This window comes from Haliotis cracherodii, unplaced genomic scaffold (genome assembly GCF_022045235.1).
Source record: "Haliotis cracherodii isolate W230 unplaced genomic scaffold, xgHalCrac1.p SCAF_8, whole genome shotgun sequence".
NCBI classification, from domain to species: Eukaryota; Metazoa; Mollusca; class Gastropoda; order Lepetellida; family Haliotidae; genus Haliotis; species Haliotis cracherodii.
In genome coordinates, this window is record NW_027266341.1 from 46,919,289 (window position 1) to 46,945,888 (window position 26,600).

Sequence of the window (26,600 nt, forward strand, 5' to 3'; positions counted from 1 at the left end):
AATCTGCAAAGTCCGCTCCTTCCGTGCTCACCCATTCTAGGCATCATCATGCCAGATAATTATCTGCTACAGTATTTTAGTTGTGAAAGAAAATAGAAGTCCACAAGTCAACATAATAAAGAAGTTGAAATCCAATCTGGTCTTCATTGGCACCACGGCTTCCACATACTGATGCCTTTGGCTTCAGTGCTCAGTGGGTTTGATATCCTTGGCTTCGCCGCCGTGTTTACGTCTTCTGAAGATGGTCAAACAAAGAAACAGAAGGAACTCTCCCAGTTCTGTGAGAGTCAGAATGCTGGCTCCGAGACAGATGCCCATCTGACCTCCCAGATTACCTGTCAACACAAAATATATACACAAGCTGATTTAAAGACTATTTTATTCAGTTTCTTTATTTGATTGATGTTTAACGCCGCAATCAGCAACGGAATATATAACGAAAACCTGTACGTAATCGTGTTCAGATAAGATAATAAAGTGATTGATATTATGAGCAACTATCCACTCTGTCGACTCTGTAAATATAATACTCTTTTAACTTAATTTATCACCCATGGGAAATGGTGCTTTGAGCTGGTTACAATTGGCATTGTTTCTGTTTTGTGTTTTTGACTTTTGACAAAGGATATCTTGCATTTGTCTGCCAATCCATGTATTGTGTCAACACAAAAGAGTTTAAAACGTCTGCAAATGTTATCGTATAGGCTATATGACAACAAATAGAGACATAGTTTCATATGTGATAAATTAATTTTCTGTACAATATCATTTACATGAATCATGAATAAAAGTGGCCCTAGGACTTAACCCTGAGGTAACCTGCTTTTATATTCCCTTCCTCATAACTCGTATTGTTGAAAATTATAGTTTGTCTTCGATTTTCAAATAATCAGTGAACCAGTCATAAGTGTTTCTCTCATTTCTGTCGAATATGGTTTCGTTAATAGACCTTTTTTCCAAACGTATTCAAAGTTTCCCTTTGCGCCTTGTGTGCCAGTGATAACATTGTGGAACAATATCTAAGTGTTGTTAAGTGCGAGCTTTTTAATTCGCAGTAAAATGGCAATATTGTTTTGAAAATTCACATGTGTTAACCATTGTACTTTGGCATAGTGTACGTGTATATATGAGCATTTATTTAATCATTATCGACTTTGAATAATACCCGTGATGAAAATGAATGTGCTGTCTCTTTCAATTCAGAGACCGCGAGGATGGGACATCATCATTGATATGTAATGGCCAATCTGTACTTCGTAATTCATGCATGGCTCACTACAGATGCAACGAAGTAATATTGATGGATGTGACATACACATGTATGTGTACTAACCTATAATGGTCTCTGTTGTATACCGTGGAATCTGTTCTGTTGATTGGACGACCAGATCCGCATAGGAAATCCGTATTTCGAGATAGTTTTCTCTGAAATGATAGTGATTTGTGTCGTTAAATTTAATAGAACTATTCAGATGCTTGCATTATTTACACCGGAAGAATTTCCCATGTAGATTACCACACGAGTAGCTATTAGGTACCTTTTAGGAACTTTTTATCTTAATCATGTCACTGGATTTTCTGGTGCATCGATTACTTGATTCTCTGGATTGTTCACAGGCCGCCGTCGCATGGCAGGAGTACTGTTGTGCGAGGTCAGGCAATAAATACTTTTAATGCAAATTGTGTGCATGGCGGGTGCTACCGGTAGAGAAGACATGCTTTCCCTATACGTGAACGCCTGGTGTCATCACTGATTTAAGTATTTCATTCATATCATTTTAACAGCTCTGTTGCCACTTACGCCAAATTTTAATATGCTTTATACGTTACACTGATTATTCTCTTCCATTGACCGATTAGCGTGGTGCTATATCATGCTGACACTAAAATGTGAGTCAGAATCCTTTAAACTTTATTTTGGCCTGAACTGGCAGCCAGTGAAGTGACATTAGCATGTACGGAATGTGGGGACATTTTAAATGTCATGGTGTTTCAATATCGCCACTGTATAAACTTCAGAGGGCAGAAAATACTGCAGCTTGGATTGTATCAATGAATCATTACACGTTCCATCATTGCGCCACAAGTTGCAATGTCAATACACAGCAATATCCGAAAAGTGACGTTGACTAGCGACGTATAGGATGAGACTTTCCAATGATTGTTTCCCTGTTCTCTGCAAGTATTCTGCTGACATCTGTTAAGCATCTCTGGTGATTAAGATTAACATTTTGGACTTAAAGCAACGGTGATCGGATCCTGGGCAACGTTCCATAGCAAAGCAACATAATATATTACTGAATTGCACGTAAAATAATTACCTGATGTATTCCTCATCTGGAGCAATTTTAAGATCCAGGAGCATGTTCACAGAGACATCTGATGGGTATTTTGAAGCTGATACCTTAACATCATATGTCGCGAATGAGCAGGGAAGTTGACAAGCACATTCTTTCTGAATCGTCGCATTCCTCATCACATATTCTGAAATATGTAAAAATAAAAATACCTTAAATGTGTTATCATTAACAACTTGATGTTAACGCATATAAAGTTTCCATGTAATATTGCAGTAGTTATTTGCAGAATATAAGCGCATGTCAAAACGTGGGACATCAATATCCGTATAAAAAATAATTAAACCTTAAGACCAACAAAACAGTGCTTGAATATATGATTATGTTGTATGATCTTATCAATGATTTATGCATGCTATTTAATGGCGACATATATATAATGGTATACTAATTTCACCTTAGTTTACTTACATTTATTCAAATATGTTTCTTTATAGTAGTTAAACACTACACCTTTTCATGATATGTATGTAACACCAGGCATCTGTACAAGCATTACCTGTTCACATAATACACTTCAAAGGATAAGAAAGTCTCGAGTAATTTTGGTTCGTGAGATGATTTAACAGGAAATACCAGTGCACTGAAACTATCGTCAAAACGATGTCACAATTTCGTTGACTTAGACCTAAATTTCAATTGGTTTGGCTAACAGTGACAAGCATGGGAGTGTGGCCACAACCAAAGCAATAGGCGAGAAGCAGCAATTTGAATTCTAAGTGAAACATACTGAGGATCCTAATTTCCGTGATATCCTTGCCCCTATCGGTAACATAATGCAGCAGACAGACAGACAGACAGACAGACAAACAGACAGTTTATCTGAGTCTTACCTTACATTGATACTTGGAATGAAGGCGTATGTTTTGGTAATTTCGGTTAATACTAATAAAGGTAGGACGTGTCATTTAAATGAAACGTGTCTTTTTTCAGTTTTGTATGATAACGGTTTTCGTTTTAATATCGCTTCATTGAATTGGTTCATCTGCGTGTCAACTTCATTTCTGTCATCATAATTTGACAATACATTATAGACCAGAAATGTAAAACTGTAAAATATCGATTAAATCCAATTATAAAACATTCAAGTATATTATTTTTAGCGACTGTCATTCCTTCAAATAATCCTGATTTTGACCCGTGTCTCAAGGCAGGCGCCTATTAATTTTGTCAGTCTGTTGTGTATTTAATGATTTAAGGTAGGACAGATTCGTACTTACCATATACAGGACCATAACATGTCGTGAAGTTATGAATTGAACAATATTGTCCAATAGTACCTGAAATGAGAGCCATAATCTAAAGAAGATTTGTCAAAGGTATACCAAATTTTGCATACATGTACACAAATACTGAAAAGACAAGGACAGAATGAGCATTTCAGTAAATAAATATAAAACATTATTGAAGATGACCTTCTTATACACTAAGCCGCTCATGCGTCACTTCATGAAAATAATTCATGAAAATTTCCCCATTGAAATATCAATGCATTGTTTTTAGATATCTCGTCTTTGACATTAGTCTAACATCGGTCTTTAGGAAGACTGCATGCTGTTGTTGGCCTGATATCGTTGCTGTGATCTGTTGTTTGGCAACCATTCGTTTTATGAATTATTTTCTTGTAGTGTCGTTTATTTTGCGGTTCAGTATATAAAAAATTCATTTTGGATTGCAATTCGCATGATCATTTAGCTTACCATTATCACTCGGTGTGATACAACCACATTCGCCGTATGTCATCTCTGTGATACACTCTCGTAGACAGTTTTCATATGTGTAGGTGTCGAAGTACTGCAGGGTGTTGTTAAATGAGGGCGCCAATGTGTCCACACATGTTCGGTTCTTTAAGGCCTGGTAGGGCGGAGGTAAGTACTGGTACTGTAACAGAACTTGCATACATAGAATAGCTTAACTACAATGTTTCAAATATATCAACACGAGTTTTTCCATTTTTTATCAACGAGTGTTGATACATTTGATATCAAAAGACACGAGGGTGAGATTTTATTTATCATTCAACATAATTCTACCAACCTTTTCAGTTTGTAGACAGTAATGAGCAGTGTCATTAGTGTAAAACGTACTGCTAACAACTTCAGTAGCAGAGCCATGAGTGATGTCATTTGCCCAATGACACCACAATGGTCTGCATAGCATTGTGATGCAATTTCATTCACACCCTTCACACCCAGTTTTGGATTATATATATATTATATGTATTATATATACAATGTCATTTGCAGCGAAGCCACTGCATTTATATATCTTCAGCCCAATGATATGAAAGGCAGACTTATATAGATTCTTAAACATGAAGAAGATTACCTTTTTCTTTGAGTATATTGTACAAACGAAAATATTCTGCTAATATTCTGTTATTGTCAATGTTACTTTTCTTAATCAAATATATAGTGATTAAATAAAGTCTTTACAAATCCCGAGATATATATTCTGTAGTAGTTTCTTAATAATTAACTCCCAGATTAATAAGGATCATTTGTTTTTTAACTGACCACATAAACACCTACAGAGAATGAGTGATATATATCTAATTCATCTCAACTCAAGTTGTCATATGATCAATACCAAATACTCCATAATTCTCAAAAACAGGCTCTTTACTTGTAATTCATTTCGGCTGATGTTTTTTCCTCAATTCAGAAAAAAACAGATATCACGATCATAATGTTCCAAGTTCAAACTGATACATAGTGAACTGACTGCAATAATGTATGAAGCGATATTAACCCCACTCACTACAAACATCACAAAGAAGAAACCATTAGAATCAGATCAGGATACAAACAGAGAACACGTAATGTTATATATTATCATGCAATTTTGGAAGCCTGAATTCTAATACACCAAAACTTCTGTTCATAATGTGTTGTGGTTCCTAAACTATTTACAGCAAGTGTGGCAATACAGTTCATGCAAAAATCCTGAACAAAAGCAGAGGCTATATTGCAAATTTCAGTAACATCCACAGGGCTGGACTTTTCCGTTTCTGTATCACCCACTGTCACATAATGTTTACCACGTCCCAATGCTGAGATTTCTCATCTGTAGTACGTAATGACATCTTCGTGGTGGTGTGTACTTTGGCAGAAAACCTTACAAAGTTCACTTCATGTTTTCCAAGGATGTCAGTTTGAATAATGCCAACAGGATGCCATGCTTTGTCATTTGTTTGTGACTGATTGAAGTGGGACAAGTATGATGGTGAACATTGTGGTTTGGGTACATAAAGCAAACATCACTGTATATTAAACTCAATGTTCGCTGATCCGAGAAGTCTTTCTTTCAACCTACTGAACATATTGGGCTCAACGAATGCAACAAAACAAATCGGTTCAGCTGTAAAATGTGTAAGATAAGCCAAAAGTGTTTTTGCGTTAGGTTTTGAATGACAGATTGAAAGCTTCATAGTACTGTTATGAAATGTGTGCTTTGTATGTCATAGATAACGTGAATGTTGATTTGCGCTGGGACCATCACTATTTCAGGTTTGTCAAGAGGACCTGATAATATTCGAGTCTAAAACAGGGAAACCTGTGGTTGACATGACGTGTGAGCATGATGGAACACTCATTGAGATACAAAATATCAACCAACACATGATTACTGGTAGGATTGTACCCCAGCCACACTGGTACTGGATATCATAATTATTATTCCGTTACGTACCGTTGATCTCTGAACAACAGCATTAGTTGTTGAACCTGGAGCTGCCAGGAAAGAGGTTCGCGCTGCGTCTGGATGAGTACATGGATCGTGCAGGATCACCTTCAATCATTGAAACATAGTTATTGATTATACAAAGACAAAACTAACTCATAATTATCATTGTTCGATTGCATTTATTTGTTTAAAACTAATGTGAAACATGACAGGAAACCTCTGTAAATCAGAGTTAAAAACTTTCATTTTCAATGTTAAGATGTAATTATTGAAACAACTCTCAATTCCAATATAATACAGTCTATGCATTGTCCTGTATCATGAAGCGTACCTTCATTCCAGCTGAAAGTTGAGAACCAAGCACATAGTTGGACTGGTCAACTTTGACGTACATGAGAAGATTGTTTTCTGAACCAGTTACTCGCACTTTAGCTACATCAGAAGCATTCCAGTTGAAAGTGGAACAATAGCCTAAAGTGGTGAACACAGGTTTCATCGACGACCAGCATGGCCAATATGGAACATTATTCATCAAACACATGTAAAACATTCCTTCTGGGCTCATGTGAATGTTTCTCCACCAGTCAAGGGTCTGACTCTCTCGATAAATAGGCCGATCAAATCCAGGTTCGCTCCAGTTTAAGCTTAAGGCTCCTGTAAATTGGCCCAACAAACTGACTTTATTGAAGTATGTCTCAAGATGAGGATCAGCTGCTCTAACTTTGCTCAGGTTGAACGGACTCTGATTGCAGAAGGTAACAGCTGGGAAAGGCAATTCCTCGAGAATCTCCATCTTTGTGATGGTGATCACTGGGTATCTGTAGTAGTTAATCAGCTCCTTCGTCATAGAATAGGACATGTACGCTGACATCACCAGGACCGCAACTGTCCATGTAACACTGTAATGTCAAATATGTGTAAGTTGAATAATGATGAATTGTTGTTTCGGCAAACAAGTAACAACTGCCTTGATTAGTGTACATGAAAACTGGAATCGACGTTTCTCAGTCCACGAATCCTTCTTTACTTATGTTGTTCACCGTTGTTCGGGCTCTGAATTAAAATCCTCCCGACATCGCCAGGACCTGAATTGGACATGTTACTTTGTAAGGTCAAGTGGTCTGTATGAAGTAAAATTATACGCTATGCTTTGGCGTACAACTATGAAATTACCTTTATTTGAAAAAGGAGAATAGACATTTCACAGTCGCATCAATCTTCATAACTGATGAGTACTATAATTACAAATTCATCATATCATTTCTGTGTTTCATGTCATGGACTATGAACAGAAAACATCTCATAACATTTTCATCGGAATATGTTTTATATTTGGATTCAGTTAAACATGGTCTTTTAAATCACTGTACAACAGACAAGCACGTACAATGTAATATTCCTATTCAAATTACATAGTGTGTTACATAATCTAAAGTGTTCTTATTCCTTTATACGCATCTGCCATATTTAATATACTTATCTTAGGAGCTACAACGAAATCGAGAAAGAGCTATCCAAAAATGGTCATTTTCTGGCGTTGACGTTTGTGTTGTATCGAATATTTTATACATGACAATTGGATATTTCACCCAGTATTCATGATCAGTAACTCCTAGATAACCTACATTTACATCGAGGACATCCAACATTCAACACAGACTTTGCACTTTGTGTGGTTTAAATATAAATAGTTCAAGTTTACTTCTTCAATTTACCTGACATCATAACATTCAAAGCCCCACATTTCTAAGCTCAAAAAGAATTGAATTGGGCATATGTGTTTATAAATAATTGTTAAGAACACATCAAATGAAATATTCTCCGAAGTGTTAAGATTTTGTGACAAACAGTGACCTTGTCATTATATGTGTAAGTTAACACTTGGGTACAGGTAAACTATAACTGTAAAACATCCGCAAATATAGGGCCATGACGTTTCTTAACAACGGAGATCATTCAGTCTTCTCAGCGTGTCATGTTGGAGAGGTGTACATTATGTTCATAGTTAAGTTGTAATCCGATCCCCTTAGTTACGCCAAGCATAATTCCTTTTAAAGCAAACATGGGATGCTGAAGACCTATTCTAACCCGGATCTTCACGGGTCAACAAGTAGATGGAACACACATCAAGTGTTAAGACTCTACCGTTACCGTTCGCGTTTTGCATTACACACGAAAGGGAGAAAATATGTATCTTATAAAACACAGTTATTAAGTATTTCCCTTTCATGTGTAAAGCAAAATCGGGAACGAGCTTTGATATATTTACAGCACAGTAAAGTTCTAACTCTCAGGCGCTTTCATGTCCGTTATTCAGTTATGGTCTGATGAGACTCGTACGTGGTACGAGTTGAAAGCACTAGCCAATTAAAACTGTGTTAAACAACAATATTTGCATCTCATCTTCTATTTTACTTATTATGTTTATACCGATTATCATTTGTGACCTGTAAGTAGTTCGTACGATGCTGTCAGTCACAATAATGATCGATAATAGGTTACCAACGCCAGTGATCTATGTTATCGCTTTGAGCATGAACCTTGAACTTGGAGGCGTAATGTAAGTACATACATTGTTATAATATATGATATGTCTAACGCAATAAATGACATATCACTAACTTTATTTAATTGTTGTTTAACGCCGTACTAAGCAATATTCCAGCTATATGACGGCGGTCTTTAAATAATCGAGTCTGGACCAGACAATCCAGTGATTGACATCATAAACATCGATCTACGCAATTGGGATACTATGACATGCATCAACTAAGTCAGCGAGCTTGACCATCCGATCCCGTTTGTCGCCTCTCCCGTCAAGCATAGTCGCCTATTACGGCACGCACGGGTTGCTGAAGACCTATTCTAACCCGGGTCTTGAAGGGCCCTCTACTCAATTACTTGTAATGTTCAGATGCCGTCTGTGAGAGATTCTCTACCTGGAACTTCACGGGTCATATGTACCAATTCAATCTATTTTTAGGATTTAGGACTAATATATTCAACTCACCATCTTATTCTGTAGTTACGTCCAGGTGTGAGTTTATTAAAACCATGGCATCCTGTATTCTGTGTAAAATCAGTCCACAGACTTCCTATGTTGTCTGATGAAGGGCTATGTGTCCATGCAACCTTCCTATCCGCGGATGCCACCTTCGCTGACATTGTGCATACTGGCTACAACACAATATTTTAACCCTCTTTGGATGGCTGTCGGATACCCAATGTGGTTATAATGGTGCTGCGGCTGTAGGCAACTAAGCGTTATTTCCATGTGTTTTATGTTCTTTTTTAAAGGTTTATATGAAGTAGCTTTCTTTGTCACCAGTCGATCATGTTGTTCATTGATCACTTTCTCAAACAATGGCTGGCTGCACCGTCATTTTCTCATGCACCACATATTGCAAAATAAATGATGCGTCATGCTAAAACAATGCATTTTGCTAAAACGTACATATCCCATTATCTGTGTTTTGTAAAATGTGTCTGCTGATGTATGTTATAAACTTGAAGTGTTCATTGTGTGTATTTAGATAGGATGCGTCTTGTGTTTAATATCGATATATGCAGTAAACGTAAATATGTGATTCGGTTTAGAATAAGGAATTGCAAATGTGTAAACATATACTCATACAAACAAATTTAAAGTAAGTATCATGAGATATTATAATCGGTCGTCAGAAGAAAGTATCACCTTTGCAAAACGACCACCGGGGAGAGGACGCTCTCGGAACCAAACACTATCGCCCCAACACACCCGAAACGTTTCACGTGCACCATGCAATTCCTCCGGGAGCAGGGGGCCATTCTTGATTATTTCACTTAAGTGAAAGGGCGTCAAGTCTCTCTGACACATTATCATTGTTGCTTTGCATTATCAACAGTTACACGTAAGCTCTCTACTGCGTTAAACTGTTAAAAGCGACGTTAAACCCAACTCACTCACTCACTCTACTGCTTTAATGCAGTATTTGTGATCTTCAACGTGCGCGCTCATACACCTGCGGGTTCTTGGTATGCTTCAACCTGGTAGCCAATATGGTCAATATGTCGCAGTCTGTGATTTGCTGACTTTGGAACATGTTTGTGTTGACAGAAAATTTTAACAAGCTGCTCCACACACGGCGCCTCAACAACACAAGTCTAGGATCGATTAATCAGAAACCAAGCTTTAAGAAATCGAACTCCAACAGGCACTTATATTGCTGGTCACATTCGACAGGCCATCGGAGTTCAGGGGACTGACCAGACGAATAGAAATCGTCTGCACGCTCAGCGACCACGTGTAATCGAGGCTTTCCGGCCATACGACAACGATGTTAAGAGCGTAGAAATTGGGGGAGTCGCCAATGGTTCCGTGTAAATGTTTTCAGATGCGTCAGGATTCACATATTTGGGCATGGGTCCGTCTTGATATGGAGAAGGATCACTGTGAATGCCATAACACCAAAGCATATTGTCCACGGACGGGTAACTGTACAGTTCTGTAGAGACAAAATGCTGGCGTCAATAGTTGGACCTCATGCATGTATGGTATCCGTAATTGACTACGTTCAGCAGCAAAACATCACCAGAATGCAATGGCGAGCCATGAGTCCTGACCCTTGCCCAATAGGGAATGTGTGATGAACATGTTGAACGGGAGACGTGTATGTCGACGTCAAAGGTCACGCGCTTCGTTAGTTGAACTGGGCCAGTCGCTGCAGGAGGAGTCTCATTTGGAGCTTGATTCGGACCATGTCACGCCGTATAAACGAATGTTTTACCAATCGTGTGTGTGTCTCTGTCTGTGTGTTTATGTGTGTGTGTGTGTGTGTGTGTGTGTGTGTGTGTGTGTGTGTGTGTGTGTGTGTGTGTGTGTGTGTGTGTGTGTGTGTGTGTGTGTGTGTGTGTCTCCGTGGGTGTATGTGTGTGTCTGCCTGTGTGTGTGTGTGTGTCTCTGTGTGCCTCGGAACTGAAGCATATTCGTGTACATCGTGGTGACATGCCAGAAGCAAAGGCATTAGACGAGATGAAATATCTAGTGTGGTTGACAATGTAGCTTAACCTTTGGTTTGCTAAAATGTGCCGAAGTTTTTATTTCATTTGACACATGAATGAAAAAGACACATGAATATGCAACATATATTACATAAAATAGTTAAGGTGATATTCATTCATGTTATGTTGCAACAGTGACTAAATCTATCAAACAACTCACGATATGAAACATGCTGTCTAGGGGGCGGTAGTCCTTTGTCACAAGGAAGGCACGTGATCGATTCTTCACATGGGAAGGATGTGTGAAGCCAACTTCTGTCGTCCCCCGTGATGATATTACTGGAATATTTCTAAAAGCCGCGTAAAACCATACACACTTACTACATACTGTGTAATAGTCTTTCCTTCAAGTTAAACAATCGAAAGTTAAATGTAACCACTGAAATAGTCATTCAGTCATGTTTCCGCGATGATCAGTGCTACACAATGGAATGTGTTACCATAGAAGTTTCTGTATTGTAAAATAGTATCACAGCAGTACTGTAGCTCACTTGTGTATGCAGTCAACAGTTTGATATGTCAACAGAGACAGCCACTTCACAAAAGTTGCTGTCATTATTGATTATATAATATATTCTTGTTTAAACACTGAATAAAAATATAATTAAAGATATGAAAGTAACTAAATTTCCTGATTGCTTCTAAATCCTCTACAATGCATTTCAACAATGAGGGTACAACCGTAGACCATTGTTTTAATACACACCAGTTAAATATACCTTACCTTGTATATCTTGAAAGTAAAATAGCGCATGTGACTGAAAGTGCTGAAAGTGCTGAAAGTAGGCTTCTGCAATCCGTCGTCAGGCGTGCTTAGTCGGTAAGACCCACTGAACAAGTGAAACTCCACGTTCTTGTGACAACCAATGATGCCAATTTGTTCAACAGATCCGAATCCGATGTACAGTGTGACCTCCAATGTGAACGCTGTGTGGTCAGTATGCAAAAGGTACATGTGTACAATTAAAATATTTAACACGTAGCACTAACGAGTTTCTGTAATGAACACTATACCATGTTAGAGTTATGTGACAGTCAGGATGCAGGAGCCGAGACAGATGCCCATCTCACATTCCTGGTTACCTGGCAACACAACGAAAATAACCGTCCCACCTTATGCATTCATAGTATTGTTACAGTGGAAACCATTTCAATAACTTTATGTACAACTTCATTTATCTAAAATACCTAATTGTTTCAAAATGCTTCTAAAAAATTTCTATCCCCTTTGTACACAGCAAACATTCGGCGTATCCCTTAAGCCCCCTCCGGGTGGGACCCTTAATCTCCAGCGCTATTTACATGGGCATTAACGTCACGTCGCCGGAGCTTACGTATGTACGCTTACGTGGGCCAATGGCCTTGCCTCACGTTATGTAATACCTCTAACTGCAAAACGTGACTCACATTTTCGAGACGGGCCCAGAACATCGATAGAATAGGGTGGATTCTAAGGCTAGTCGTTGCGTCCGTTACGGATGGCGCCTCAGTAACGACTACGCTGCAGAATCGCTGCCCGACCTCCTGCTGTGTATAAGTGTCAGAGTGTGTCTCCGCACCTGGGATCATTGGCCACTTGGTCCCGGTGTGCGTCCTGTCACTTGGTTGCCATTATATCCTTTCGACCTAAAATCCTCATCAACAATAAATATGGCTGCTGACGTCCAAACTTCACCCCTGAGTTTTGTTTTCCGTCATCGCCTTGAGATGCCATCCGAGGGCAAAACGTACGCCTATGGACAGTAACAATGCATTAAATCTTTGTATGGATATATATCTATAAGCATTATGCAGGTATGGACATTTAATTCACATATTGACTGTTGATACACTTGATGAAGACGACTTGTGTTCAGACTCTAACAGGTGGCGGTGGTATATGCATATATATTACCTTTGATTTTGTTTAAGTGCAGCAAATACATTCTTCACAAAAAGAAACGCATAGTTAAAAAGTAAGGATATTTATCAAGCGGATGTAAAAATATCTACACAGAATATGCGGGAACGCAATCAAATGAAATTAGACACAGTGATCGACAAAAGCATTGTCGTAATTGTCAGGATTTAATCAGTTCAGTCATTGCACATGTGTAGCCACAAGGGGGCGTCATGGTCAGTACCTGGTCACAGCACCTCTTGCAGCCGTCACTGCTCGAAACCTCCTTGGCACAGATTGCACAAGTCGTCGGATTTATTCGTTGGGAATCCTTTGCTATTCCTCCTGTAAGGCGTTGGCGAGTTGTGCCAGTGTTTTGGGACGCTGGTGACGTTGACGGACGCGTCGATCAAGTTCGTCCCACAAAAGTTCAATCGGGTTGAGATCAGGCGATTTGGACAGCCATGGAAGGACATTGATGTTCTCATGAACAAGGAAATTAACCGTTGTACGTGCTGTGTGGGGCCGAGCGTTGTCATGTTGGAACAGCTCCCTCTGGCGGTCCAAAGTTGGGAGGAGGTGAGGACGCAGAATTTGGTCTATGTATCGGTTTGCTGTAAGATTGCCCTGGACAACCACTAACTGTGATCTACCCGTGTAGGATATGGTCCACCTGTCGAACGCAGTTCGGCGCAAAACGTTCATGTTGACGTCGGTAAACACGTTGTCTTCCATCCCGTCGTTGAAAAAGAAAACGTGAGTCATCGCTGAACCAAACGCGTCGCCAGTTCCTGAGATCTCATGCATGGACTCTGTTGCACCACCGGACGTCGTTGACGGTGTAGACGTCGCAAGACAGGTCCAACTTTTGGTCGTCTCGCTCGAATTCAGACGATTTCTGATGGTTTGGTCGGAAATTCTTCGCATACCAGGCACTTTTCCTGCAGTGTCCGTTGCTCTAGCAAATCGATTCCGAAGGTGATGCAACCGGATGTACCGATGCTGAGCAGGGGTGGTCACTCTTGGTCTTCCACTTCTGGGATGATCTTGAGTCGAATTAGTGCGGGTATATCGATCCCATAGTCAAGATATGGTGCTTTGGTGAACGTTGAAGTGTCTTGCAATGGCAGACTGGGACTCCCCTGCTTCCAAACGTCCAATGGCGATATTTCGGTCAGCTGCAGTAAATCAGAAAATTCGTAATGAACTGATGAATTTTGTAAAGGCTTTGATAGTCAGTGTCTCTACTCTTGTTTCCAACATTTTGCACGTGCATTGTGCTAAAAACTTTTTTCTGAAAGCAATTTCAGTGCATCCTTTGCATTTTCGCTGATAAGCGTTTACAAAATTTTTTTTAGAGATGTGTTGCATTGCGCGCAATGCACAACAAACATGATATGATTAACGGGAATCAAACATCAGAATTGTCTTTATGACGATTGCTGGGGAAAAACACCTATGCGTTTCCTTTTTATGAAGAGTGTACTAGTATATTATCACCGTTCGGGGGGACAGCATTCATTGGCCTTGGGTCAGTCAAAACAATGCACACCCCACAGCATTACTGACACCCCTGAATCGATCATGCTGATCATGAACGATGACATTCCCAAAACTCTCACTTCCACGTATCCACAACTTTTCTCTGTCTAGAAACTCAAGTGTGAACCAGGAATCGACGTTTGCAGTTACCTGACGTTCAGACATTCGCGCAACACAACGTCGACGTCGTGTCTGCTGATTTCATCTGTGCAGATGGATTTTCAACTGTCTGACCACTCAGACTTACGCAAGGTGTTCTGTGTAGCCGACATCTTACCATCAATGTCATCCGAGCGTTGTCGCTTCGTGCGTTATGCATCTTGTGGTATCTAAGGTATTATCTTATGTCCATATTCAGCGCTTTAGCCACAACACTCTGCCGAATGCCAATCTGCAAAATCTCTATTACACGTAAGCGTTCCTGACGTTGTATAAGTTGGATATACTGGATAAGGTGTATTTCTGAACGGTTCCTGTTTCTAGATATGTATTTTCGCATTGCATCTCTAATCTTATATTACATCTTGCATTACATAAAGACCATCGGATGTCAGAAAATGATTTTCACCCTGGACATCCAGCCTTGACCTATTTAGTGAGTTGACCTCTTCTGTTGAAGTACGTGTGCAGAAACTCGATCTGATATGATGGTAAATCCCAAGCAACATTTATTTTGTTTCATAAGAATGAAAACATTCAATGCATTTTCCGAATAAATTGTAAAATTGACGATTATTCCCTAATTCTAATTGTTTCTATTACCCTTATGGGTGAGAGAACATGGCGAAATATTGATAAGATTATTGATCCTTGAAATTATTAGTACATATGGTGGTCTTCGTGGCCGTCTATAAGTTACAGATAGCTATCTATCTGCCTGTGTATCTATGTATCTATGTATCTATGTATATACACATATATATATATATATATATATATATATATATATATATATATGTGTGTGTGTGTGTGTGTGTGTGTGTGTGTGTGTGTATATATATATATATGTATGTATCTACCTATCTATGCATATAATTCAATATATATTATGGCACGAAGATCACAAGAGGGTGTTGTCTCGGAGGACGGTGGTCTTCCTATATATACAATGTAAGCTCCCACGTATTAGCTACTATTTCCTGTAAGGTTTTAGTAAACTGCGGCAAAAACCTTTCAAACGTTCTACCTGAAACTGTGTCACTTGGTTCTAATGTACTGATGATGTCCTGACATCAATGAGGCGTTATGGTAGCGCCACTGTGTCTACACAAGTCCATTACTTTTGTCAACCCCAATGGCTCTCTTGATAATATCCTCCAACTCACTGCTGTTCATCGATTACCTTAACCGTTAACCCCACCGACTGAGCTATGGATACAAACAATGTAACGCACCAGCAGACAGACTGAATGTATGCAAGAATCCAGACATTTGTGCTGTCAACATTATCAATCATGAGTATGTCAATATCGTTCAACCTTCAGCAAGTAAGCTTTTGTAATACAGTATTCCTCTTGATTACTTTAAGTTAACAGAATGTATTTTGCTATAACAAAGGTATAAAAAAAACATCAAACTATTTGCAATAAATGAAGAAACGTAAATACAACCATGGAAAGATAATATTCCTCATTTTGTATCCAACGTTTCATTCATGGAAAATTCGTGCATGTATATGCAAAGTACAACCATTCTTTCCTGTATAAACCATTTTGTCACCAATTGTACATGTGTGTCACGTAGTATTTACGGTTCATCCTTACCATACAATTATGTATGGCTAAGCTTTGTGTGACCTTTCCCCACAACAAATACAGCTACACTGCAATAACACAGCGTAGACAGACAATGCAAATCGGAAACCTTCTCATCGGGAAGCTGGTGTGCACAAAACGGTAAAATAATTACTCCGTTGTCAAGTGGAAGAGCGTCTGTCCGGAGAGCAGAAGGCCGGGGGCCGCCTCATTACAAAATACGTCAAAATATTATACTTCGGTTACCCCGCCTGGCGCGCGGCATTAGCAAAGCGGCATTAGGCGCTCAAAGCAAGGACTTATTTGTTCGGAGTCAGTATCTGAATTGGCTATTCATTGCAGCATGGTATCTCAGTGGGCTAGCACAATAAATACAAAATTATGTACAACGCAAACTGGTTTCGCTTGTCTGCTCCGAAACGTTTCTTTGGTTTATTTTGTATTGGTGATGTATGACATTAGTTTAATAATACCTGCACATATCTACATGTTATGTCTATAACCACAGTTCTTGGAAGCTGTATACCATTATGCAAATAATATATTCATGTTGTTGTCCCCTGATTCCAACACGTCACTTCAGAAGACAGATCGCGTTTAATTAAACATTGTGTTTTATTGATGCGTAAAAATATCCCATTATTCGGACCATAGTATATCATCTAGCAACACAATTCAAACGAAAGTATTAATTTATTTGTCCGTGTATCATAGTGAAACAATTATTATAAAAGATCGTTAGTCCAATATTTATTTCATCAACAGATGCAATTCGTCCTTTGTGAATAATGCCCTGTCATCACATCCGCTATTGTGTTTTAAATGAATAACGGTATTTCAGAGCATATGTCAGTTGCAGAAACAGGTCTGCCATGAACTGCTTGACTTGTTATAATCATAATGCCCTGAACAAATCAACGACCGCTTTTGTATGCAAAATTAATTGTCTTCATGGTGATCTATAACAATCCTGAACTGACGACAGTACGATGGCAAGTATGACAACGGCCTTGAAACGGGATGACACCATCACAATTAATGGTTCACGACACTATGAGTGAATTGTTTTATGGGCATTACTAGGAAGTTGACGGATGAGAAAGTAGTGGGCAATCCTACGTAGGTGAAACATCCCGCCCGAATCAGAGAGCACAACACTTCAACCATCAAATCAGACAGTAAATCCGCTATGTCGGACCATATCAGCAACTGCAGAATCACAACTCAACTGGGAAAACGTCCAAATCCTCTCCAAAATCCTCCATGACTTCACAAAAAAGAAAACTAATAGAAGCAGTCCACATTCGCCGCCACAAGCCATCAATCAAGAGATATCAAGGCTATTTCATCCCATCTGCCTACAATGAACTCATAAGCAATAATCACACCTCCTATGTAAACTTATCCTGTTTAATTGCTTCATGTCTTATTGGCTACCAGTAGTTGGGGACAGTAGTATGGGACCGGAATTGGTTTTGCGCATGCGCGAAGATGGCATTGTGGATAATGCATGCACATCCAAGATGGCGGTACTTCCGGTTCCGCGGGAGGAGGGTGTGCGCCTCCAAGATGGCGGCACGACCGGTTCCGAGGGGCGGGAAGGCGGGTATGCGGGAAGGGGGAGGAGGGAGGACGAGGGAGGGAGGAGGAGGTGGGGGAGGAGGGAGAGAGGAGGAGGAGGAGGAGGGAGGAGGAGGAGGGTGTGCAGAGTGTGTGCCGATTGCGTGTCGAGATGATGGATCACTGAGACGAGCTTATACACAGGCGATGACCCAGCAACTTTGTTCCTAGGTTGACGTAACATCGCCGAAGGATCTTGCAACAAAATTCCACAAATGACATCATCAGGTATTATGACGTGATTGTAACTTTGAGGTGCAAGGTCTCGTTCAGCAAGGCGATTGTATTAATTTATTTGTAGCACAATGACAGTCGTTCCAACTCGTCCCACAGATGCTCAATCGGGGACAAATCTGGTGACGGGCTGGCCAAGGTAATGTCAGGATGTTGTTGTGCTGTAAGAAGTCCTGACAAACACGTGCAATATGCGATCAAGCGTTGTCCTGCTGGAACTGTCCGCCATGAACGTTGACGTGAGGAAGAACGTAAGGCTGTAGGATCAAGTCTCTGTAACGCACACCTGTCAATGCACCTGTCACATGCACGAGAGGCGTCCTACCACCATGATGAATTCCGGCCCATACCATGACACTCCCGCCGCAAAATGGGACAACCTGCTGCACACAGTTGGGGGCGTAACGTTCACCCCGACGTCTGTAGACACGTGCGCGCCCATCAGTACGTGTGAGTAGGAAACGGGACTCGTCAGTAAACAGTACATTTCTCCACCTTGCACGTGTCCATCTAACCCTCTGTTGGCACCAAAGCAGACGGTCCGCCAGATGACGTTGGGTCAATACATGACGTCGAACAGGTCTTCTGGCAAAAAGTCCAGCCTCCCTCAGTCTGTTGCATACCGTTTGATCTGATATTTTGCGTACCCCAGGGATCTGTGTGGTTGTAGACGTAGCTGTGGTAGTGCGGTCTCGGAGGTGTAGCAGCCGGATGTATCTTCCTGACCTTGGTCTGTCGTCAACAAAGTTGCTGGGTCATCGATTGTGTATAAGCTCGTCTCAGTGATCTATCATCTCGACCACTTCCGGTCCCATACTACTGTCCGCAACTACTGCTACCACCGTGTTCTTTGTCCATCATGTGGTTACAGTATTCTCCTTCTGTTGTCATTACTTTACCTACTCATATATGCAGTTGTTGTTACTTTTAATCCTCTATTGTTAATCATCCACCTACTATATATATTCTGTACAAAGTTCCTCATTCAGTCTTGCTTGACAACCGTATACGGATCTCTACCGAAACGTCGCCTCACAGTGATTAAAGAGGTTGTTATCCATAAATTGTGTCTACTTTGACACTATAAGTTGCGTGACGTTATTACGTTGTTTAAACTGAATTATGAAAACTGATGTTCTAATTTTCGTGTTAGTTCAAGGTATGATATTGTAAATGTAAATGTGAATTTGTGGCTGTCGGGATTGCTGACATTCGAGCCAAATTGCGTGGATCGACGCTCATGGTGTCAATCACTGGATTGTCTGGTTCAGACTCGATTATTTACAGACCGCCGTCATATAGCTGGGATGTTGCTGAGTGCGGCGTTAAACAACAAACAAACAAACAAACAAAAACTGTATAATTAACATCTTGCGTTTGTTTTGATGACAACATTGGGGTGTAGCAGCAACTGGTTGAATGTCTCAGGTCATGTAAGCAAGAGATTCTCGTGCCTGACCTGAGGTCATCCTTAACACTGCAACAATGGCGTAAGTCTTAGACATGTTCCAGTCCTGCCAACCACTCCTGTCAAACACGCGCATGGGATAGATGTTGGTAAAAACAATTTCCCCACAACAGTAAACCTTGCACCGGGAAACCTTGAAACGTGTAATTGTATTCATTTCGCGTGGATGTGTCTGATTTGGGTAAGATTACAACTGCATTTACGCTCAGTAAAAGGGCTATTACTCTGACGTGTGTACCTGTCATTGTTGCCATCAGTTGGAGTATAATACAGGTACAGATCGTCATGCACCACTGGAATTACTAGGCTCCGTTACAGTATTTTCCTGTTTACTATTTAATCCGTCGAACACATCCATACATTGAGTGTTGTGATTCCATTATCATCCAAACACATGATACATTGCTGATCGAAATACAGTGTCAATATACATGTTAAACATGATTATAATGAAAGTGGTATCAGAAGGAATTGTTTTCTCATTTCCATCAAGTGAAATAGTGCTAAGGTACATTATCGTGGTGCGTGAACGTAGCTTTGTCATATTGATTCACACGCACATCGATAAAGTAATGCGGTTTTTTTTAATTTGTTGAAAAGACCAAACCTCGTATGTGTTAGCGTGTCTGTTTGCTTTTACTTTCTCAGTTAAAGATTCGTGGAGTGTTTAGTAAACCTCAACTGTAAGGATAATTACCTTGTTGAGTTAATGCACCCTTCAATGATAGAATCAATAGACAAACAAACATGCGATGTAGTGTGCCTTCAGTTACCCTAGAAACGTGTTATATTTTCATAAGACAAATATACGCCCTCCGTGAGAATTATTACTTACCCTTGCCCACGGAATGGGTATTTTCCAGCACACAGAGACGTAAGGTTGTGTCAAAACATGTTAGGCAATACCCTGACAGTGAGAACACTTGAAGCAGGACTTCACGAGTTACGTCCCTTTTGTATTTTCCAATATATTGTGACGCTTGAGTTGTGTTTACATGGTGCCATTATAAGAGTATACATTTTGTCTGTTAGGTCATGGTGCCTACTAAGCAGTGAGTGAACTATCCGTATGCACATATCACGCGTCTATGTGTACTGTGTCTATAACAAAGTGAATAGATCTAGGCTTAAACTTTCTACCCATGTCAGAATCTATCCAGGTCCTTGGAGTGTCGAGGGTTGGTTGACTAGTTGGTTTGTTGTTTAACGCCGCACTCAGCAATATTCCAGCTATATGACGGCGGTCTGTAAATAATCGAGTCTGGACCAGACAATCCAGTGATTAATATCATGAGCATCGATCCACGCAATATGGGATCGATGACATTCATCAACCAAGTCAGCGAGCCCGACCCCCCGATCCCGTTAGTCGCCTCTTACGACAAGCAAAGTCGCCTTTTACGGCAAGCCTGGGTTGCTGAAGACCTTCACGGGTCGAGTGTCGAGGGAGTAGTTAACCCAACAGGGAACCCAACAGCGTCATTTTCAAGTATTTTAAAATATACCGATTTTCAAATCATATCAGAAGATTGTTGACGTCATTCGATAAATTGTGGTTCCGCTGCTGTTGCGACTTGCTGTCCTTATAAACACTAAAATTCGTCTCTGTGTGTAGACATATTCTCCGGTAATAAACATTATATTCGTTTCTTACACACATGTGGGTGAGAAATCCATTTGAGATAACTGGTATCAAACATATGTGTGATTGGCTACTCCTTAGTGATGACCTGAGGTCATATAATGACGGACTACTTTCCCGAATGAAAGTCATTGATAAGTTGCTCGTACTTCAGTCAAAAGTTCACATACGTCTGTTTTGAACATTACGTTTTAGAGTGTAAACCTCCTGGATGCCACATCGACATATATGTCGCTACTCTTCAATCCGAAGTCGAATAAAATTCAAAATACACTATGCACACTGTGTTTAAAAATCTAAATAGATCTATTTCATATTTACTCGAAGAATTGAAATTCAAAAATAACATATCAGTGATCATGGGAATTTGTTTTTCATCTAATCACTAAAGATAATTTTGAAATGTCGTCTAGAATCATTTAGAATGTTTCGGAAACTACGCAAACGCCGAAGTGTACGTTGCGCCATATTGGATAGTGTTTACAAAATCGCCTTTCAGGTGCCGATTATGAGACGCCTGTTAGATCACGTATATTTCAAACTCAACTGCGATTCATGCATCCCTAAAATGCTCATACACTTTTGAATCAAATGACAAATGGTCTTTGTCACCAATACAAATTATCTAGATTAAATCAAGCGGTATAAATTAGGTGTGGAAACAAATAGTGTGCTCGGAAAACAGTACTTGTTGAAATGTAAATACGTCAAAATTCAGATTTTACACTGTATTGCATTTTCCCCAATTTTGAGCTACCCCATTCGTCTAATTTTTGCATACATTGCTTCACACGTTTGAGACTATTCATGGGAAGGGTAACGTAGCATGAGTTATAGAATTAAAAATATATACATGACAATGATCAAGTAAATTCAATAGAAATCGTGAAAGTTTCTGTCACGAGAGTGACGCGATGACCGACGGAAAGTCACGCAAAGTTATCTTCATTTCTGGCTAAGTCTCTCGATTACATCGGAAAACATAAAACAAATAACGGTACCCAGATTGTCAGAATGTTTCTGATTACTTACATGACGCAGTAATGTATATACGATACCTCAATCGGCTCCTCTGGAAATTCCGCGTACTGCTGTCATTTTGTAAAAGTCGGTCAGCGGTAGTGAACTCATACGGAAATAAACAATGTTGTACATATTTGGTCATTTCTTCAGCGGGTTCTTTGATTTTATCTAGCTTGCATTATCACAATCGCATTTAATTTCACAGTGGATAATTATCAATGTTCAATATGATATACGTAGATATAGGCCACATGTATCATGGAACCTTTGATAATCTACTGTTTGTTTGAACATTGTTTACATAAGCAATTGATAGTTTCTAGTGTCGTATAACTGTTACAAAATAGATAATATCTTTTGTTAAAATATAGGAACACATTTGTAGAAAAATTGTCTAGGTCTTGGAATTGTTTTTTATGTCGTTTGATATACAGAACGGTGATTTCAACATCTTGCCAGGTGCGCGTTAGTCACAAACGATTTACGAATTATTTATCTCGTTTTGTATTATATAATCAATGGTTTCACAATTTTATATATTGTTATCACAGGATACTTTATTACTCGAAGAAATGTAAAAAGTATGACAGATATAAACCTCGCCATGAACCCGGTTGGTCGAATAATATACGATTATCCTCATAATTCTATACCAAAGGAGCTTTTTTCGTATCTATTATTGAAACTTCTGAGACGAGATAACGAGAAATAATAACATAATAATGAACAAATACATGTCCAAAATTGAATATAATTCTGTATGTTTTGAAATATTCTTTTGGGTATTTGATAACGCAAACTTGATGCCAAACAGGTGCGTATCCTGTCCAATTAAGATACACGGTAAACTATCTAATTGTAGATTTATTCAAAACATTATTTACAAGGTAAAAGCAGTCATTTTTTGTTGCGTCGAAAAGGCCTCAAATTCCGTTTTACACATCGTGATTTGCCATACCATGAATGAAAATTAGGGGAGATATATATCAATAAAAATACAAATGTCGTCTTTCTCCGACGTTATCGAAGTCATAAAACCAGCCCTGACGTCAAATAAAATGGTGTCATTTGTTTTAGTAATTCATAACATTTGATGAAAGGGCTAGTGCTCCATTTATAATGGTGCAACATTAGTCAAATTACACTTGCACAATCAGGAGAATGTTGGAATCTAAAGACTAATTAATAGGTCAGATAGGACAATCCATTTCGCTATTACTTCCTTTTTTATGAAGTATGATTTCATAATTTATTATGGTTATTTTTATAACTAAACTTATACAGTTTCAATATCGATAATTGTGTTGGAATAGTTTAGTTCCTCCGGAACAAAACACCACGAAAATACATTGTACCTATCCACAGCTAATTCTCACCAAGTGACCTGAGTTATAATAAACTAGAGCTAAGCATAACGGAGTTATGACCCCTTTTCTTTGTATGTGTGTAACTTCTCTGTCGCCTTTTGACGTCATCGTAGAAAATCAGTTTTCGTCATTTACGGCGGGGTATTTTTTTAATTGAATGTATAACGTTATACATAAGCATATAAATCCATTTTATATACATCTATGTCGTTCAGATATTAGACAGTATTTTGTTCCCTCACACTATCTGTAAAGCTGCGAAATCAAAAATAAATCGTCGCACAAAACTTTTATCGGTGTACGATAAAAAGAGGAGAAACTGGATGTTTTTTTAACAAAGAATAAATTATCGGACAACACTTAGCAGTGTGTTTCTTTTTCAAACCGGTTTAATATTTGCAGTTATATTTACACCAGGAGATAGGAGATTTGATATTCTACATCTCTGTGTAATTTTATAGCGAGAGGTAGATCCAGTGCCGCGTGAGCGCAATTGTCGTATAAAGAATAGTATTACGCTAAAATACTTGTAACAATTTAGCTTCACAGACTAAAGTCATCGTGCAAATTCACGCACGTTACGTCACTTTGCAGCAGATAATGCCCGCCCACTTTTGCACGTGTTTTAACAGACGTTTTGGTACAGCATGAAATTGCTGTAGTGTCATGGCCTGCTGTATCTCCAGACCTCTTCCCCTGTATAACATGTCTGGGATGAGATAGATCGACGCCTACGACAGAACCAGAACCAGAACCAATCGGAAACATCAGCTCCATTGGGACAATTGAAACAACACCCTCAGTGCTGTTTTCAATCATCTGGTGGATCGAATGTATCAACGCCAATGGTGGTCACATTCGGCATTGCTATTGCTAACTGAGTTGTTGCAACACCTTTATTTCAGGGCGTATCTCTCTGTCTCCTGTCACATGGTACGGTTATGTTTTCAATGAATTCGTTATGATAAAACATTCATCACACGAATAACCAAATAATATGTTGTTATTTTCAATAACATATCATTCACACCACTTTATACAATGTAAGAGGCACATTTACACTTTTTGCCGCAGGTATATATTACCCCGCTGTTATTTCGGAAGTAAAACCAGTACATTACGCACACTCATGCAATGACCTGGGGATATTCCGGATAAGAATACAGGTCTTCGGCAACATATGCGTGTTGTAATAGGCGACATAATGCATCGGGTAATCAGGCCCGGTAACTTGAGTAATTGCATGTCATTGTATATTTCAAGTAGGTCATGTTACTTGAGGACCAAGGAAATACTCCCCTGTTTCCAAGGACGGTATTGTCTCATCACAAAAAGTACCTCGGGAGATGTAACGGGAATAACAGTACTTGCAGCTTTGATCTTCTGACAACACCGCTTTGGTTCTCTTGGATCGGAAAATGCTTCGTGTTAAGTTACCAAACGTAAGTTATAGCTCATATTCAGCAAACAACTACTGTTTAACCCTTGGTCACTAAGGTAACTTTATCAGCTCAAATAAAATGTCAATGGTAAATAATTAATTCACACGTTGTAAATAGGCGGCACACCTATCGTCTGCTTGTTAATTTCCTGGTGTAAATGTCACGTGACCAGACACGTGATGTCCTCGTCAAACTGTGCATGTAAGGGTTATTTCTTACAGAAAACTTAATGCTTTTTGAGAACTTCTGTCTCTGTAGTTGTAATGATATGAAAGATAAAGCTTCATTTTTACAGGTTTCGACCAATGGTGAACCAACCAGAAGAGGCCAATATAGGCAATATTTGTCTGCCGCCCTAGACAAGGCATATAATGCTGTTGAGGATAGGATGACAGTTAGGAAAGTTGCCACTACTTTTACTGTTCCATTTGCTTCAATTTATGACAGGATTAGTGAGAAAATCTATATTGAATGCACCGCCGCTGGGAGAGAACCACTATTGTCCATAGAAGAAGAACAGGGACTTGTTTCACATTTTGACAACTTGAGATACAGAGAGCGAAAGCAACCTCAGAGGAGACCGAATTTCTTAATGTTGATGAAAAGGGACTTATGGAGAATCATACACCACCATCAGCAGTCAGAGCACTCAAGTTGCAGTGACAAAATCAACATCAAGTATGTTGTTGGGTTTTGTATTCAAGGACAAGAGGATGAGGGAAGAACCCCTTTCAGGAAGTGCATGTACACCTGGGGGACAGGCACTGTAAGCTGGTCAAACACGGAGAGTTTTCATCTAACTGACATTTCCTGAAGCTTGCCATCGCCGCGTCTGGAGATCGTATCTATTCCACTAATCGAGTAGGCAGCACGTCAGCATTACATCATTGTGTTTGTACTGCATGCACACACGTCCGATGTTTTACAGCCAATGAATGTTGGTTGCTTTGGGCCCTTTGCTAAACTTTAAAACAATCTTTATCATAAGTATATGCGGGAAAATGACAAGTTCAGTTGATCAACATTCGGTTTGTGAACGGTTTGCTTTAGAGCTCATAACCTGTCACTGTCACCAACAAATTTACAATCCTCTTTCAGGAAATGTGGATTCTACCCATTTGACAAGTCTACCAACGCCATTTTTAACTTTGCACCATCAACAGTTTTTAAGTCAACTGAACGTTCGCTGCATCCTGATACTGGCGTTGTTGATTCAAGTGTGCCAGATGGAGACATGGATGTCACTTCATATACTGAGGGCAATGTTTTTGTATGACTAGACGACCGTCCATTTCAGGAAAGTTGTGATTGCTCAAAAAGAAACGTTCTGAGCGCTGTTGTCAGGAGTAAGGACGTCATTCTGAATAAAATTATTTCCAACCAACTGTAAAAACCGACACCCTGAAAAAAAGGCAAGCACCTAAACCATGTAAATCTTCGAAAAAAATGCTGTCATTGCGACGTATGCAAGTACTTCTGGAACCGCACGGACCAACCCGCATCAGGACGATAGTTTTGATTCGTACAATACTGGGAGGATCTCTGTAA

The 26,600-nt window shown here is 39.5% G+C and overlaps 1 protein-coding gene and 1 pseudogene across 1 annotated transcript; one reads left to right on the top strand and one right to left on the bottom strand.

Moving 5' to 3' along the window:
• Positions 1 to 183: 183 nt before the first annotated feature.
• LOC139450698 (epithelial sodium channel subunit beta-like) lies at positions 184 to 9,206 on the bottom strand. The gene is made up of 8 exons (XM_071232504.1): positions 9,052 to 9,206; positions 6,373 to 6,940; positions 6,048 to 6,146; positions 4,058 to 4,238; positions 3,578 to 3,637; positions 2,322 to 2,484; positions 1,334 to 1,425; positions 184 to 335 (listed from the first exon to the last, which is right to left on the bottom strand). Exons 1-8 carry the CDS (start codon positions 9,204 to 9,206, stop codon positions 184 to 186), a joined length of 1,470 nt encoding a protein of 489 aa, XP_071088605.1.
• An 8,541-nt stretch (positions 9,207 to 17,747) lies between these two features.
• On the top strand, positions 17,748 to 26,600 carry LOC139451016 (uncharacterized; annotated as a pseudogene).

Excerpts from the sequence above, each read along its gene's own strand:
- LOC139450698 (XM_071232504.1), bottom strand. The coding sequence starts at position 9,206 with ATGTCAGCGAAGGTGGCATCCGCGGATAGGAAGGTTGCATGGACACAT. Across the intron at positions 6,941-9,051 it reads CGTAACTACAGAATAAGATG|TGTTACATGGACAGTTGCGG; the intron begins GTGAGTTGAATA and ends TTGACATTACAG. Across the intron at positions 6,147-6,372 it reads AACTTTCAGCTGGAATGAAG|GTGATCCTGCACGATCCATG; the intron begins GTACGCTTCATG and ends CAATGATTGAAG.